Source organism: Dipodomys merriami, unplaced genomic scaffold, assembly GCF_024711535.1.
Source record: "Dipodomys merriami isolate MVZ:Mamm:240054 unplaced genomic scaffold, mDipMer1.0.p SCAF_335, whole genome shotgun sequence".
Taxonomy (NCBI): Eukaryota; Metazoa; Chordata; class Mammalia; order Rodentia; family Heteromyidae; genus Dipodomys; species Dipodomys merriami.
The window spans coordinates 951,075-968,186 of NW_027204882.1; the positions used below are offsets into that span (position 1 = coordinate 951,075).

At 38.4% G+C, this 17,112-nt stretch overlaps 1 protein-coding gene across 1 annotated transcript in view; it reads right to left on the reverse strand.

Annotated features, from left to right (window-relative positions):
• Positions 1-12,440: 12,440 nt before the first annotated feature.
• Trappc3l (trafficking protein particle complex subunit 3L) overlaps positions 12,441-17,112 on the reverse strand; it is a 45,433-nt gene continuing 40,761 nt past the window's right edge. The window contains exons 4-5 of the mRNA XM_069986949.1: positions 16,586-16,771; positions 12,441-12,560 (exon numbers count right to left, since the gene is read on the reverse strand). Of these exons, the coding sequence (XP_069843050.1) occupies positions 12,441-12,560; positions 16,586-16,771 (306 nt within the window). The remainder of the gene's footprint in view (positions 12,561-16,585; positions 16,772-17,112) is intronic.

The following is a 17,112-nucleotide window of genomic DNA, read 5'->3' on the forward strand; positions in this document are numbered from 1 at the left end:
TCTTCTTCATAAAGTGCCTACCAACAACTTTGGAATGCCTGGTGTACCATAAAGCACTGTTTGGGAACCCTGTGTAAATCAGATATTATACAGATAATCAGAGGCAGATGGCCACCAACTCTTTGGTTTATTTCACAATATTCTTAAATCATACAGTTGAATCCAAAAATAGTCATTGGAATGAATTCAAATCTGAGCCACGTTAAAGTTGTAGATCAACCTATTCCAAAAGCAAAGCAGGTTGATGAATACATAGGGGATTCATTAAGCCCTAGTTTATTTCATGGAGACTAGCTCATCATGTGTCTAGGCATCTTTAAAGATACTTAAAAGCACTTATAAGGAGGGCAGAGCATAAAATCAAAACCAGATGCTTTCCTCTTTAAAAAAAATCAAAACAATCCTCACCCCCTTTCAGGCTTCCAGCTCTGCTCAAGATTTGTTGATGAGACAACTGTTCTTATTCAAGTCATATGAAATCTAAGAGGACTAACTTTAACAAGGCCACATTTAAAAGTTTCTAAGTCAGCTTTGCCACTGTTCATACCAGCAGAATTTCACAACCTTTGCAAGCTCATAAAAAAGCATATTTATCCCATCTAGAAGCTGCCTAATTCCACTTTCAGATTTATGCTGATGTTTACTCTTAAAAAAGCTCAGTTTATTTTCTTAAAATTGAAACCTTTATTCCATATCTTCAATATTATAACTCCAATTAGATATTTTTTTCTTTTTAGCCAAGTACTGGTGGCTCATGCTTATAATCCTAGCTACTTAGGAGGCTGAGATCTGAGGATTACAGTTCAAAGCCAGCTTGAAAAGGAAAGTCCTTAGACTCTTATTAGTTATTAATTAATTAATCACTAAAAAGTCAGAAGTGGTACTGTGGTTCTAGCGGTAGAGTGCTAACCTAGTTCACAGATAGTTCCCAGGCTCTGAGTTCAAGCTCCAGGACTGACACAAAAAAATTATTGTTTTTAAAAATAATGCTTGCTGAACAAGATTATTGACAATAAAAGATACTCAAAGGAAGTATTCTGGCTAAATGTGTTGGTTTAAATATATACATTCCACTTCAATAAAATGATAGTGAAAGGATTTTGGTTTTAGTGGCATACAACAACTGAAGGAATGAAAAGGGAGACAGATCAGCACAATTTATGAAACTAGGAAATCAGAAAGTAGGGGAGTAGATACTAAAGACATAAAAAATTTGAAACTCAAGCCAGAAATGGAAAAACATAAGCAAAATGACCATGAAGTCTGTAAAACGCTGAGTAATGAACACCAACAGTCACCTCTGGAAAAAGAGCTGGAGAAACAGTCAAAATAGACTAGCTGAAGTTAATAAGCCAATGGCTCATGTTTTTAAGTCTAGCTACTCAGGAGGCTGGAGATCTGGGTATCACCCTTGGAAACCAGCCAGGAAAGAGAAGTCTGTGAGACTCTTATCTCCAATTAATGACCAAAAAGCTATAATGGAGCTATGGCTCAGTGGTAGAGAGCTAGCCTTGAGCAAAGCTCATGGACAGTACCCAGGCCCCGAGTTCAAGCCCTGGGACTGGCATACACATAAAGAAAAAGATAGGCTGAGAGCTGGTTTAAGATGAATTGTCTCTCAGCCTTCTATCCCTATTCTACTCAGTGAGTCACCGCTTCTGCATACTATCTAGACATTTTTCGAAAACATTTCTGAACTGAAGGACACTAAGGCACAGTTGAAAACAGGTACATTAAATTACACAAATCAAGTTAAAATGTACATACAGAATTTTTATTTCCCTCGCATGCATCCCCAACTTGGCATCAAGGGCGATGGGCCTGTAGGCACTGGGCCTACAGTCTCCAAGGAGTGCATCTGTGGAGCCATTTCTAGCGAAACCGACTGCCTAAAGAAAAGATTTCAATGAAGCAGAGACATGATAGCCTAGGGAAAATGCAGCATCGTAAATGGTGGCCTGGAATTTAAAAACTCAAGCTTAAAGCTTGTCTATCAACTTTCCTTAAGATTAAAGGAACAAAGTCATTTTAGGGGAAGTAGAGCCAGATAGACAAGGGAAAAATAGACTAGGGTCAGCTTACAGCAAATACAGGAGATAGACCTTCATATACTTTCCTTAAGATTAAGGGAACAAGGTTATTTTAGGGGAAATGAAGCCGGACAACTTAAGGAAACAGTCCTGGTAAAGACAACTCAGAAATATGGTATTTAGAAACATAGAATTACTGTATTTGCTTCAAAGATAGACAACAGGATACATCCCTATGTGAGCGATGCATTCCTCACCCCAAGAACTAACACTTATCAGACAGGAAGTATGTCTTCCTGAGAAAGTTGCTCCTAAGAAAAATGCAGATAGCAGGACACCTCCTTATCTCAAGGATAAGGTTCTGTTTGAGGGCAGGATGCATTCTTACCTTGAAACTCAGAAAGTAACACCAGGTGTGATTAGATGGAGTAAAAGACAAAACACCTATCTTTACATAACTTTGAAGCCGGTCCACTTGCCCTTACCCTATAAATACCCCCAACAATACAAGGAGCTGTCTCTCTGTCTGTCTGTCTGTCTGTCTGTCTTTCTGTCTGTCTGTCTCTCTCATAAATGCCCCAACAATCCAAGGAGCTCTGTCTGTCTATCTGTCTGTCTATCTGTCTGTCTGTCTGTCTGTCTGTCTGTCTATCTATCTCCCTGTGAGAGCATCCACACTGCTAGAGAGAGCCCCTGCATTTCTGCTTGTCTGTTTGCTTTTTTTCAGTTTGTCTGCTTGTTTACTCACTCAATAAAGCTCTGCCAAGTTTTCTTACCATCATGACTTGTCCAGAAATTATTATTCTGCAATCAAAATCAAGGACCCTAAGTGAAGAGTTTCTACCATTAAAGGAAAACTTCACTAACCCTCACCTGTACCCAGTGAAAAAAAGACACATGTTGAGATTCACATTTACATTCTTCAAATTACCCAGTAAAAGCTCATAACCTAGATTTCATATTTGAGCCTATAACCTACATTTCATATTTGATCCAATAAAAATGGTCAGCAAAGAAGCTCAAGGGACTTGAGAAAAATATGAAAATCAGACACCAAAACAAACACAAAACAATTACATGTAGAGAACAAAACTATTCACTTTTAAGAAAACCTTAAAATATGTATGATGAATTAGAGATAGAAGAAGAAACATTTTTTGTAAAGATTAAGAAATACAAATATGTTTAGAGAACAAAAGAAATCTTGAGAATTAACCAGATGGTAGCAGAAATTAAGAATGCAATGGAAGGTCTGAAAGATAAACCTGAGGGACATTTCTTTAGAAGTTAAAAAAAAACTATGATAAAGAGATGGGAAATCAAGAACAGTAAAGCTTTCCAGGAGTTTTTGTGTCCTACTACTTAGTAAGAGAAAGCAGAAAAAATAGAGGCTAGGATAAGAAAACACTGAAGTTTTCTCCAAAATGGAAAGGCAAGGATTCTAGACTGCAGAGTTTCATTAGTGGACATGAACCATAATGCAATTTCAGAACACCGAGTCAAGGGAGACATCCTATATTTCACCAAATAGAAACAACAGAGCAAGGAGAGACAATCAAGTAGCACTGAAGCTCTGCAAGTCAATTGGAAGCTGGACAGTCATCTTGTCACAGACTTAACTGATCATGTCTTCTTTGTCAAGAAGACTCTAGAATACCCAGCTTTCCAGAGAAAGGAGTGCATCATGAAAAGGAGGTAAGCAGATCAAGGAAACAGGTGATCTCATGCAAGATGAAAGAAAAAGGAATCCAAGAGATAATGTCTGAAAGGAAAAGACTCTATGAAAATAATGGCAAAACCAGCCGTTGTCATAAGATTAGCCCAAGATATCAAGGGTTAGACAGGAAGAAAGTTAACATGCTAAAAGAAAATTATGAGTCCCTACTGTTTAACTGAAAAACCAATGAGACCTCTTTCAAATAGCCTGTAGTTGTTTCAAAACATGCTCCCAGACTTCTTGAAATTCTTTCCTTCAAGAGAAGAAATTAATGTTCTCCCCTGAGTGTGTGCTAGACAGAGAGACTGCCATCAAATGAGGGGGAAAGGATCGTGGTGACAGGGGTTTCAAGGCCTCGTCTAGTAGAGGAATGAGGATCAGGAAGGATGTCTGTGTGGGGCCAGGGTGGAGGCATTGGTGGCCAACAAGAGGAAATGTCAAGGGAAGGTTTTAAAGAAAAGCAGTTCATGCAATAACCATTATTAATTCAATTCTCCCTTCCTGAGATCTTCTTCATGACAACTCTCAGGTCTTATAATAACCTTATCAGCTAAAAGGTAGTATACTTTATTATAATCTCCATGACCATTTTTCATTTTAAACCCTTACCTTTATAGCTTTTTCTTCTTAAACTTTACTGTCCTAGAACTTGGAAGAAAATTCCAAGTTATTATTTGATTTGCCTCTGTGTATCCAGGTCAAAATGTTTCTTTCTCTGAAAGGTAGCTACCAGAGAGCCCATCAAGATTTATTTCAACTATAAGAAATTATGTTTAATTTTATATTATAGGGGGAAACATTAGCCAATAGACAAACTGGCTGAGTCTATGAATAGAAGTACAGCCTTAATCAACTAGTGGGTCTGGAGAAATTGTTTCCTTGATAAAGAATTGCCCTTGAACTGTCTAAACTTGAGTAACCAGTTTTCGAACATCCCACCCCCCACCCCACCCCATTTGTTTTGACTTGACACCCTTCTGAGAGACTCCATCCAGCAGGGGGTCAGAGAAACTAGGCCAAATTTTCACATTTTAGTGGGTTAAACGTACATTTTTTAACTTAGATTTCCTCTGGAAATGTGAAATGTCTTAGGTGTCCACAAGACAGATACAGGTCACAGATTTTTGGAGGTTTTCTGTGAATGGAGATTATATGGGGATTTTCTTCTTTTTGTTTCTTTTAAGCATTCCTGCAGCGGTAAAAATCATCTGTGGTCTATTTTACTTATTGGCACTAACTTTGCAATTTTTACTTTTCCTTTCTTTCTTTCTTTCTTTTTTTTTTTTTTTTGGTCAGTGGTGGGGCTTGAACTCTAGGCTTAGGTGCTATCCCTGTGCTCTTCAGCTCAAGGCAAGCTCTCTACCGCTTGAGCCACAGAACCACTTCCGGTTTTCTAGTGGTTAATTGGAGATAAGAGTCTCACGGACTTTTCTGCCTGGGCTGGCTTTGAACTGTGATCCTCAGATCTCAGCCTCCTGAGTAACTAGGATTACAGGTGTGAGCCACCAGCACTTGGCTTTCCTTTCTTTTTTTATGTCTTTCTTCAAATAGTGGTGGTTGCCACATGTCATTTGCTGACATGAGTTTTACTCATAACTTGACATCTTTGGTACAATGATCATTATTATAGCTCAGGAGCTGAAGTCCTGGTCCTAAATGGTGACCCCACTGAGAGGTGATTGCATTGGGAAAGCACTCCCTCCATCAGTGGATTCACCTGTTGATAAGTTTACAGCTGAATGGGGGAGATGGGATCTACTGTGAGGAAGTAGGTCATTAAGAATATGCCTTTAAAGCATATACCTCACCCTTGGCCTCCTCCCTTCCTTTTTCTCTCCTTCCTGGCTGCCATGAGATAATCAGCTTTTCCATCATATCCTTCCTTCCTGATGTACCAACTTACCAAAGGCTCAGAAACCATTTATGTCTTGACAGTCACAGTTCTATTGTTTTTCACGGCATTTCTCAATGATCCTGACTATGTGTTAGCAGAAGCATTTTAGGATGCAGGAGCTTCTTAAGACAGTACTAATGGGCCTATGGCCTTTGGAGGCAGATAGAATTTGTGCTCATAGTTCACTGGGAATCTCATGTGAGTGTGCCTAAACAGGATGTATTCCTCTGGTTGTTGGTGTCATCATGGAGAATCATCCCATAGAGCTCAAGAGAAGTAAAGGTCATGCCCTCCTTCAGCATATGTTCCATCACTTAGTCTGAAGGCTGATTATTTTGCTACTTTGAAGAGGTTATTGCTGAGAGTAGGGACAGAACTTTACAGCAGAAAGCATTCTCATCCAGCCCTTGTCCACTTGCATCTCCACAATGACCTTCAAACTTGTTTCCCAGAAACTTGTAGCCAATGAGATGGATCAAAGCTTTTCCCCAAAACCTCTGATCCCATCCCTTCTGTGGCCATACAGCTTCCTGATGGCTTTCCAAGTCAGACCCTTCTCCTGAGATCTGTATCCTTCCCTTTTTCTGCTCTTCATTAGATATTCTAGCCCTCATATTTTTAAATGAAATTCATCCTTAAGAACAAAGTAAGAGAGCAAACAGTACAACCTTTCACTGAGTGTCCAATATTTGCTTCCATTTATAGTCAGGTTGCTTAAAAGAAGTGTCTTTGTGCCATCTCATCTCCCATCAACTCTTTCATCCACTATGCTGAGCATTCTGATTCCACCTCTACTCTAAGGTTGCTCAGAGGCAAAGACCTTCTCTTACCAAGCCCAATTTGCACTTTCTGCTTAATATTCTTGGCATATCTGTAGTATTCAACACCTCTGATCACTTGATTCTTTTGGGAACTTGGCTTTAGGCCACAGTTTCTCCCTGTTATGTTCTGACTCAAATCTTAGCCTTTCTTTAGCTATTCCCTCCTTGTTGTTTCTTGAATGGTGTTCATTCCAGATTTTATCTTTTTTCTTTTATACTTCTTCAAGTCCATTCTCATGCCAGGTGCTGCCACTCATACCTACTGCTCTTACTATGATCCATACACCGATGGCTCCAAATCTCATCTTCCATTCAGTCCTTCTGAGCTAAAGACATTCTTTGATGATCTCAAAGGTACATCCACCTCCAAGGATCCTGTGTTTCACTAAAGCTAAACAGTTGGGAACTATCAGCAACTATGTTTATCCTCCAGTCTCATGTTTTCATGCACTAAAAAACTGGCACGTTTTTGTTTCTTTGGAGTTTCATAGCCAACTACTTTCTTCTCCATTACAAATTCAATGCTACATAGACTATTGTAAAAATTAAACCACATACCATATACCTAACACATGATAAAAATGTTAGTTAAATCCAAATTCCAGTCAACCAGCATTTTCAAGTACTTCCATTATATATGCACTGCAAGGAATTAGCAATTTCCTCTTCAGAGTCATCAATGTCTATGTGATTCACACACTCCACTGAAATAGTACATTACTAAACACCATCTGTAGATCTGAAAGATTTATGCCATTAAGCAGCTCCTGAAGTCAAATGATTGTTCTGACTTGGGAATCCTCCAGTGATTTTAAACCTCCAGGAGAAATAATTATAGCAAGAATTATATATTTTCATCTTGTATTTCATTTCAAAGGCTACCACTGATTTAAAACTATTTCTTCCATCTTCTAATGAGCTTTTCTGGGCTTGTGGTACTGAGTAGATGCATAATAATGTGGGCTTCTGTTATTCTCCTCTTATAATCTGTGAGAAGAAGGGCTACACAGATCCAAGATTTATTCCATTGAATATTTTTCCCACTGAGTTTTATTCCACTGAGTAATTTTCCCACCCAAAAATCCACTAAGTATTCAACACTATGACACATGGAATAGTAACCATTTATTTGTTTGGAATTCTCCGATATGCTGTGTAGATCACATATTTGTTATATAATGCATTTTATTGTACTACTAATAATAGAGAAGGAAGATTTGGAAGCTTTATTAATTTTGGATTCTGCTGATTGCAAGCAACAGAATTCCACTTCTGCTCTGATAAAAATACAACAGATTTACTGAAATTCCAGAGGCAAAGCCAGGCTTTTGTCCTTTCTTCAGTCTACTTCTCCTTATGATCTTTGTCTCATGTCATCAGCAACCAGAAGAGGGAGAGAGGAAAGTGAGGAGCAAAAGAGAAAGACAGAGAGACAGAGAGACAGAGAGACAGAGACAGAGACAGAGACAGAGATTCCCAATTGTAGAATAGAAATTGTAGCAATGAGATCATACCAATACCCACGATTGAAGTTTGTAGTCTAGGAATATATGTATGAATTGGCTGAGATCTGGTTGTTAGATCTGGCTGTTAGAGGGGGTGGCTTTAAACTGGGATGTACCTGTGCTTAAGTGATAGTGATAAAGCTGCTAATAAGGCTGACTTACTCTGAAGTAGATGGGTTGTCTAGTCAAGTGGGAGAGAACACCTGAACAGAAAAATGTCATTTTATTCGGAGGGGGAAAGACATAGCAAGCCAAAAAATGTCCATTGCAGGAAATGTAACTGAAAGAAAGGAAATGGAATAGGGAATAAAGGAGAAAGTACATGGCTTTAAGAAGATTCCTTGGAAGAAAAGTGAAATTATGCAGTGGCAAAAGAACTGATAGAAAGAAACAAAACAAGCAAAGAAAAACAAGAAGAAAAACAAAGAGATCCGAGAAAGATAGAAGCTGAATTAAGTGATAACCAGGAACTACCTGAAGATATATATTTCTTAAGAACTTTTAGTAAAGTCTTTGCAACTTTTTTTTACCCATACTGGGATTTTTAACACAAGACCTTAATTATCACTTAACTTCCTTGCTCAGAGCTCTACTGTTTGAAACATGCCTTTAGACAAGCATTTCTGGCTATTTTGTAGATAGAGTCTTGTAGGTTTTTCTACCAGAGCTGGCTATACCTCAGCCCCCTTGATAGCTAGAATTACAGGTGAGTCGTTGGCAAACAGCTTCTTTGCAACTTTTGATCTTGTTTAGCTCTTCCTCTCTTAGTGAAACACCTGGAAAATAAAACTTTGCTAATCAACATTGTAGCTATGCCTTGTTTCTGTCTGCAGGGTAATACTTCTGATTTGAATAAGAATTGTGTCTTCTCAGGTCACAATCTGGCTCCTCGCATGTACATGCTGCTGGTGATTTGCCATAGATGCTTCTGGTTAACCACTGGAAAAGCCTAGCAAAAATCCAGAGTGAGGCAGCGCAGCAACTGGATAGATCTTTTAAGAAGGAAGCAACTAAGTGAAGCAATTGAAATTTGGCCCGCTGCTACAGGAGGAGGTTAGGTCTAGTGGGAAGAGACTCAGGAGTTCTTGGACTGGGAATTCTAGAAAAACTTAATACATTTTTAGCAGCTACTATCCACTTAAAATCTGAGTAGTGTGAACTTTGAACTTAGCTTAAATTTAGACAAAGCCAATATCCAGAGTTTGGATGATACCTTCCTCATGGACTGTGAAGATACTAATTTACCAAGAAGATATTAATTTATTGAAAAGACATTAATTTACTTCCACAGCCAGTGGGGGAAACTATGGAATATCACGACCACCCAGGATTTACAATCCTAGCTGGAGAGCCACTTGCCAGTGAATAAATAACATGTTCAACATTCACCAAATTAATTAACAGTTAGCAAATCCTTGTTAAAATAGTAGCAGACGTTATTAAATTATCCTCTGGTTACCAAACTCCTACTGTTCTCTCACTTCAAGCATTTCTTTTCCCATGTTTCTATTTCAGTTTTCATAATCTTGGAGAAAAGGGAATTTTCTACTTATAAACAAAAGTATATTTTGATGTTGTAAGGAGATCCAGGCTCCCAATTGCTAATGGATGAAACTGAGAGGTTTGAGAAGACAATATTCTGTGTAATGAATCCACAGAATGCTGAGGGAGTATTTCTGATTCCTGGCAACTGTACATAATGAATTAGGCAGCTAAAGCAGACCTCCTCAGCCAACAGCTTAGGCAGCAATTGGGGGTGTCATTTCAATAGCACTTATTTAGCTCTCTCCCCTGAACATTTTATCCTGCTTGGTTTTGCCAAATAAAAAAAACTCAGTGTTGATCAAAGTTTTGGGTAGTGAGTACTTTTGCAAAGTGTAAGTATAGCACAGCTCTGAGTTATGCCCTAGATCAGAAAAGCCAACTTTGCACAAATGCAATGAAAACATGTTTTGAGTACAAGATTGAAGTGCCATCTCTGTTTACTGTTTCTCTGCATCACCACTCAGTTGGTGGAGAGGGCATTTCATAGCTCTCTGATAGTATCTTTCTACTTGTTTCCCAGATCAATGGAAGAGTCTCAATGGGACTTTGACTGGAAATTCTAAAATGATGCTGTGTAATAGCTGTTGACCACTAAAAAAATGACTGGTGTGACTACAATTTTAATTCAGCTTAATTTTGGTCAATTTAGATTTTAAAACTAAAGTTGTTAACACTAATCAAACTTATTTGTTGGGGGTACCATGTTTTTCACTTTAAACTTTGGAGATTTACCATTAAATTGAGATGTGCTAAAATACACACTGATGTTCATTGTTAGTATGAAAAAGAATGTAAAATGCCAATGTTGAAATAATAATATTTTGGATAACTAGTAAAAATGGAATGCATTATCAAGATGATATGCATTTTATACCTTTTATACCTATTAAACATGGCTAAAATGTGAAACTATGTATGTGGCTCTCATAATTCTAGTGAATGATACTTTCTAGATTTTCATAATCTTCCAAGTAGAACATATACTAACTATCAATGAGCCTTACACTTTAGTATGTGGGGCACCTTTCAAAGCAGACATTCAGTGCCAAGATACTCCTTTCCATGTGGGGTAAGGAAAACAACGGAAGGAGAATCAATTTTACCTTGAAGCCATCACCAAGTTCAATACTCAGTGTCACTGACATTACCAGATTAAGCTGCCTTAAAGGAGTGGGTAAAACAGAGAAGAAGGAGTAGGAGATTATATAGGTAAGCGAATATTTCACAGAATTGAACCTTTTCAAGAGGGATAGCTGGATGCTGGATTAAGAGAGGTGTCCTTAGGCCTGGATCTCAATGGATTCTTGATTGATAGGTGCAATAAAGAAGAAAGAAGTGTCTGAGTAGGAGGAGGGGGAAAAAAATCACAGAAAGAAGCTGTGTAGGCAATAATTCTTCTGAAAGCATCAGTTTACAGTTTTTGACCAAGTTCTTTCTGCTAGCAGATATCATCTTCCAGAATCTACTTATCACTGCGCAACAGGCCTGAAATTCCTTCTGTCAAGGTTGCAAGCAGTCTCATGATCCTATAGGGTCTTCTCTGCCTATCCCTGTGGCCTTTGAAAATACAGCTGGATAGGTTGCCTATACCACTAAAACAGAATTGAGACTGGATCTTTTGTCTCCTGAGTCCTAATTAATATCTATCACTAACTGCCACATCATTTATCTCTGTTTTTGTTTTCATTTTCAGCACTGGGGATTGAACACAGGGTGTTGTGTATGCTTAGGCAAGCACTCTACCATTGAGTATAATCTCAGCCCCATCAGTATTAACTTATAGTATTAAAATGATTGTAATTTTTACTTGTGATTTGAGTTTTGTGCACATCCTGGCAGCCGCCCTTGTGTGCTGATGGTCTGGTGACAATTATTGTTTCTTTAATCCAGTTACTTTTGAATTTTAAATATGCTCGGGTCACTGACAAAATAGTCATTGTAAAATTTTTATGGAATTAAAATGATCATTAGAAGTCTAAGTGACTAAGTTTTGGAGTAAGAAAATGTTCTCAAAGACCATTATTTACTTCAGCAATATTTCATAAGAAGGGAAGGAATTTTAGTTAAGAGTAGATGTCTAAAAATTAAATAAATTGAAATAAAATATTATTTTTTTAATGTTTAAGAACTGGCATCCAAGTCATCAATAGCTTTCCTTAGTGACCACAAATCAAAAGTAGCCTCTGGAGGCTGAGACTAAAAGCCAAAGCAATATATGAGAAAACTCACAACTGTACTTTCTCAAACATATGAGAGTGGTACACATAAAACTACTTCTACAGAGAATGCAATCTACAGTATCTACAAACTGCCAATATATGGTAAGCTTTATGCTATATTATATAATACATTTTTCCAGTGAACAGATAATACTAGACACCTATATACAAACTGTTTATATAAGAGGTTCTTTCTTTTCCCCCTTCAGTTACAGTAAGTAAATGGAATATACTCTCTGAGGATGGATGGTGTAATATGTGAAAGTCATGCTTGCTCTTGTATAAGAGTTGCCTATATATATAAAATCCGATGGGGCTGGGAATGTGGCTTAGTGGTAGCGTGCTTGCTTAGCATGCATGAAGCCCTGGGCTCAATTCCTCAGTACCACATAAATAGAAAAACCAGTAAGTAGCAATATAGCTCAAGTGGTAGAGTGCTAGCCTAAAGCAAAAGAAGCTCAGGGACAGTGTTCAAGCCCTGAGTTCAAGCCCCAGGACTGGAAAAATAAAATAAAATAAAATCCTCTGGACATGAAGTTTGAAAAGGTGTAATTTATAAGCAGGCCTGGGGGCATTTCTAATTTCTGCCTGATTTATAAGCATTACAAAGCCCATGCTAAGGAAGCAATTCAAAAGTCCCCTGGCTGTGCATGGTTAGCTCGCATCCACTCTTAGCTGGCCACCCTGGGGAACGTTTGCACACTAGTCTTCATTTTTTCCGTCTATATTTCTTCTCATCTAGCTTTTTCAGGAATGTTATTCCTATTTCCGTCACACTGTCGCCTTTTAGTCTGTCTTGCAAGAATGTAACATCAGCAGCCAAATTAACCTAGGAAAGAAAAACAGAAATAGGACTGTTTCATTCAATGTTCAAAAATCTCTAAATATTTCTTCATCTCTCAAATCCAGTGTGCTCCACAGATGACTGTGTGTTGCCCAGAGATGGTCTGGCAGCACATGACCTCCGTCATGTGATTCTACTAAGGGAAGGACAACTTCAGAGCTGGGATTTCCAGACATGTACACCATGCTGAGCTTTGCTCATGCATAGAGCTGGACTGTGGCTCCATCTCCAGAAAAGATAGCCTTTACCCAGTTTGCTTTGTCCAGTAGAACTTCCAAGGATAAATGGATTCTTAAAAGTTTCCTCCCAAATGGATTGACAATAAAGCCTTCTGTCATCCCCTAAATAATATAATAACTTATTCTAGCAACATTTAGCCATGACTTATAGCTTTAGTTGCTTTGAAAAAAATCAACTAAATAAATTATAAATATAAAATTAAAGATCGAAACTACAGCCATGAATATTTGATAGCTGGCTCTCGTTTCTTTTTGGAAGTACTTCCCACTTTTTAGACAAATGAAGGAAGTTCTTAGGGCTCATTTCAGTATTCATTAAACTCAACCACCCTCCGTATAGAATTAGTTCAGAATCATTCAAGATCATTAGGATAAATAACATAAATTAGCAGAAGTACCAATTACAAACAATCACAAGTTTAAAAATGTCTGAGTATAGCAAATAAGTAATTAATAGTTATTGAATCCATCTCCATGTGCCAAATTATCTGGCACATGGTACAAATACCAGAGTACAAATACCATCCTTTGTGGTACTTACTACCAAATAGAAGGATGTAGATGGCACTTTGAAACACAAAATCCAAATTTATCCTCAGCCTTTTCTTTTTATAATTTTCTTTTAGTACATATTAAGAGCACGAGGAGGTTTTACTGTAGTAATACCATAGACACACACAGTATACATAGAACAACTTTACCCCCTCCACTTTGTTCTGAAACCCTTATTTTCCCCCTCTCTTTCAGCGATTGGTGAATTTCATTTTATATATTTATATATAATTTCTTTATATATCTAACTACATCAACATCTATGTCTCTATATTAATATAGATGGACAATCCTACAAAAGTGCTGGAATAGAATTATGAAGGATCTTTGTGAATAATTTATTGTTTCTGTTGCTTTATGGTTTTGAACTACCTCTTGCTCCTTCCCAATTATTATAAATAATTAGAATTTATGATGACACTGATCAAGATATATTGTATTCACAACTGCTTTGTTAAATGGCAGCTCCTTTGTACAACTACTTAAAGATAATAATATTTTAAAATTACATATGCAGTTCATTAGTGAGTAGGTCAGTATATGCCTAGACTTTGGTTACTAGCTGGCCCCATCATTCTTAACAGCAAAGGTTCTGGGAGAAAAATGAGACTTTGTTGACTCTTACCTCTTCCAAAGCTTCCAATAGCAGTTCAATAGACTATGACAGTCTTCTTCTCTTTCTACTTTCCCAATAAAAACTTAACCAAAGTTTTCCATGTCCTTTGGTAAGGTGTGTGAATATTTTTGAGGTCTTGTTTCACTGTCTCTATATTGATCTTGTTTATCCTGAGATACTGTATTCTTCCTGATATATTTTCACCTGTATTTACTCTTGATTTTTTTTGGGGGGGGTTGTTTGTTTGTTTTTTTGATTGTTTTTTTTTTTTGCCAGTCCTGGGCCTTGAATTCAGGGCTTGGGCATTGTTCTTGAGCTTCTTTTTCTGAAGGCTAGCACTCTACCTCTTTAGCCAAAGTGCTTTTTCTGTTTACTTTTTCTGTGGTACTAAGGAATCAAACCCAGGGCTTCATGCATGCTAAGCAAGCACTCTACCACTAAGCCACATGTATTTATTCTTTCTTGATATCCTTTGCAGTCTTTGTATTCTGTAACTTACTCCTAGTTCACTGTTACTTTGGGTTCTGTATGAGGTTCCCTTTTCTTCTCTCTCTACAGCCTCTCACTGTTCATTGTTGGCTGATTCCAATGATTCTTCAGACACAACCCTTTGTATGCTTCAGACACTGAATGTCTTCAGTCCCTCTGTCTCTGTCTCTGTCTCTGTCTCTGTTTCTGTGTGTGTGTGTGTGTGTGTGTGTGTGTGTGTGTGTGTGTGTGTGTGTGTGTGTGTGTGTGTGTGTGTGTGTGTGTGGTGTGTAGGCACCCAAACTAAAGCAGATTCAAACATGAGTTTTTTTCTCTTGCCTCTTCAAATTCCCAATGAACTCCTGGTTTTGCTCTCCTGGTCAGAAAGCAACCTTACCTACAGGCTGTTCCATGGACTAAAAGTTATTCTTGAATCCTGTTTTCAGCCTTGTCCCTTCAGTCAGCTCACAACCTGTCTACCTTCATAAGCCTTGCTCAAACTGATCGTGATGACCACTCTAAGGAGTTTGGCTTTTGTTTGAGGTTAACATCATAGACTTCCTAACTGCCCTTCTTTCTCTGCTTTTCAGCATTGATCCTCTTGATAAAGGGCTAGGGGAGAAGCTGAACCTTCTTCTATTGTCTGGTATGTTGACAGTGGAATAAAATTTCTAGAACACAAAGTTCAAAATTTCAAATTGAGGGCTGGGAAGGTGGCTCAGTGGTAGAGTGCTTGCCTTGCATGCATGAGGCCCTGGGTTCAATTCCTCAGCACCACATAAGTAGAAAAATCCAGAAGTGGCACTGTGGCTCAAGTGGTAGAGTGTTCCCCTTGAGCTGAAGAGCTCGGGGCAGTGCCCAGGCCCAGAGTTCAAGCCCAGGACTGGGATAAAAAAGAGGAGGAAAGAAAAAAAATTCAAGTTGATAAACCTGCACTGACTCTAATTCTTTAGGTATAGAACTCCTAATTCTTTTTTTTGTAGGTCATGGGGCTTGAACTCAGGGTCTGGGCGCTGTTCCTGAGCTCTTCTGCTCAATACAAGCGCTCTACCGCTTGAACCACTGCACTACTTCCAGTTTTCTCGTGGTTTATTGGAGATGAGAGTCTCATGGACTTTCCTGCCTGGACTGACTTTAGAACAATGATCCTCAGATCTCAGCCTCCTGAGTTGCTAGGATTACAGGTATGAGCCACCAGCACTGACTTGAATTCCTTCTTTTATCTGATTTCTGTGAAGGATGCAAACCTCATTCTCCCAACAAGTCCTCTTTCTCTCTTTGGATCAGTTGTGCCAGATGAATTACAGTTATTGGTTCTTGGAATGAAATACTCTTCTTGCTCATTTGGACAATTGGATTTTTCTACCTAAAATATTTTCCTCCTGTTCTTTAACTCAAACCTTTCACCTACCATTTGTCTTTCAAAATCCAGTTCCATTTCTAAAAATTAACAGATGTCTTTCCTGCCTCCGGTCCTCTCCTGGACATTTATCACACTTTTTTATACATATGACTTTGAATCAGATCTTTAAGGGTAGTGATTGCATCTTGCTCATCTTTACATCATCAGTGCCTGGGATTTAACAGATATTAACATTTGGATTTGTTATACCAATGAATAATTCAGGTATGGAAGGCAACCTCCAAAATGGCCTGAAATGCCTAGTCCTCACCCTTGTTGTACCAGGGTTGGCAACACGTGTTACCAAGCTGTAATGGTGAGTTTGTGACCTACAAAGTTGTTTATAAAGCTAAAAAATCCACACAACTTCTTAGCCAGTGGCCAAGAAAGCGCTTGAGGTTACTTGCACAAGCTTAGAAGGAGGTCTCCAGCTTCAATCAGGACTGCAGAGGTTGTAACCCTGGCTAATAACTCAAATCCACGTGTGCTAACCTGGGAAAGGTTCTGAGCCCCAGTTACCCAGCTGAAATGCTCCAAAATTCTCATCCTTAGAAACTGTGTCTTGGTTATTTTGAGGTATTTTTTAAATCAGTACACAAGTGGAAAAATGAAGTAAATGCATTCTCTCTCTCTCTCTCTCTCTCTCTCTCTCTCTCTCTCTCTCTCTCTCTCTCTCTCTCTCTCTCTCTCTCTCTCTCTCTCTCTCTCTCTCTCTCTCTCTCTTTCCCCTTACCATTTCCAGGGCACCTCTGATAACCCCACAGAGTAAGCTGCAGTAGCACAGAGAAGATCGCCCGGCCGGCAGCTCCTCCACAAACTCTGCCAAAGGATTCTTGTCTAGAATCAGGGAAAATTCATTTCTGCTTGAATTGTGACAGGTCACACTTGGTGTAATTCCCAAGTACATCTTGAAAGCAACCTAAAAATAAAGATGGGGGGATTTAATAGCAGTTGGTGTAGAACAAATATCTATTAGCAGGATAACAAAATACTCCGTTCCAGGCATTGAAGCAGTATGATTAAGACAAGTCTTCAGTGAGGACATCTGGACTCACACTTAGCTTTACAATTTATTGACCCTGTGCCATGTGAGGGTGTTTAATCCTTTTATTAGTTTGATGGAAAATCCTAAGGGATACATTATAGCTTATGGAAAACTGCCATAAGGCAACATTTTTGCAAAACATGCATTTAAAAATATGCATATCCTTTAGGAAAGTGAGAGATTCCAAGATTATTACTCATGGACATAACAGTATG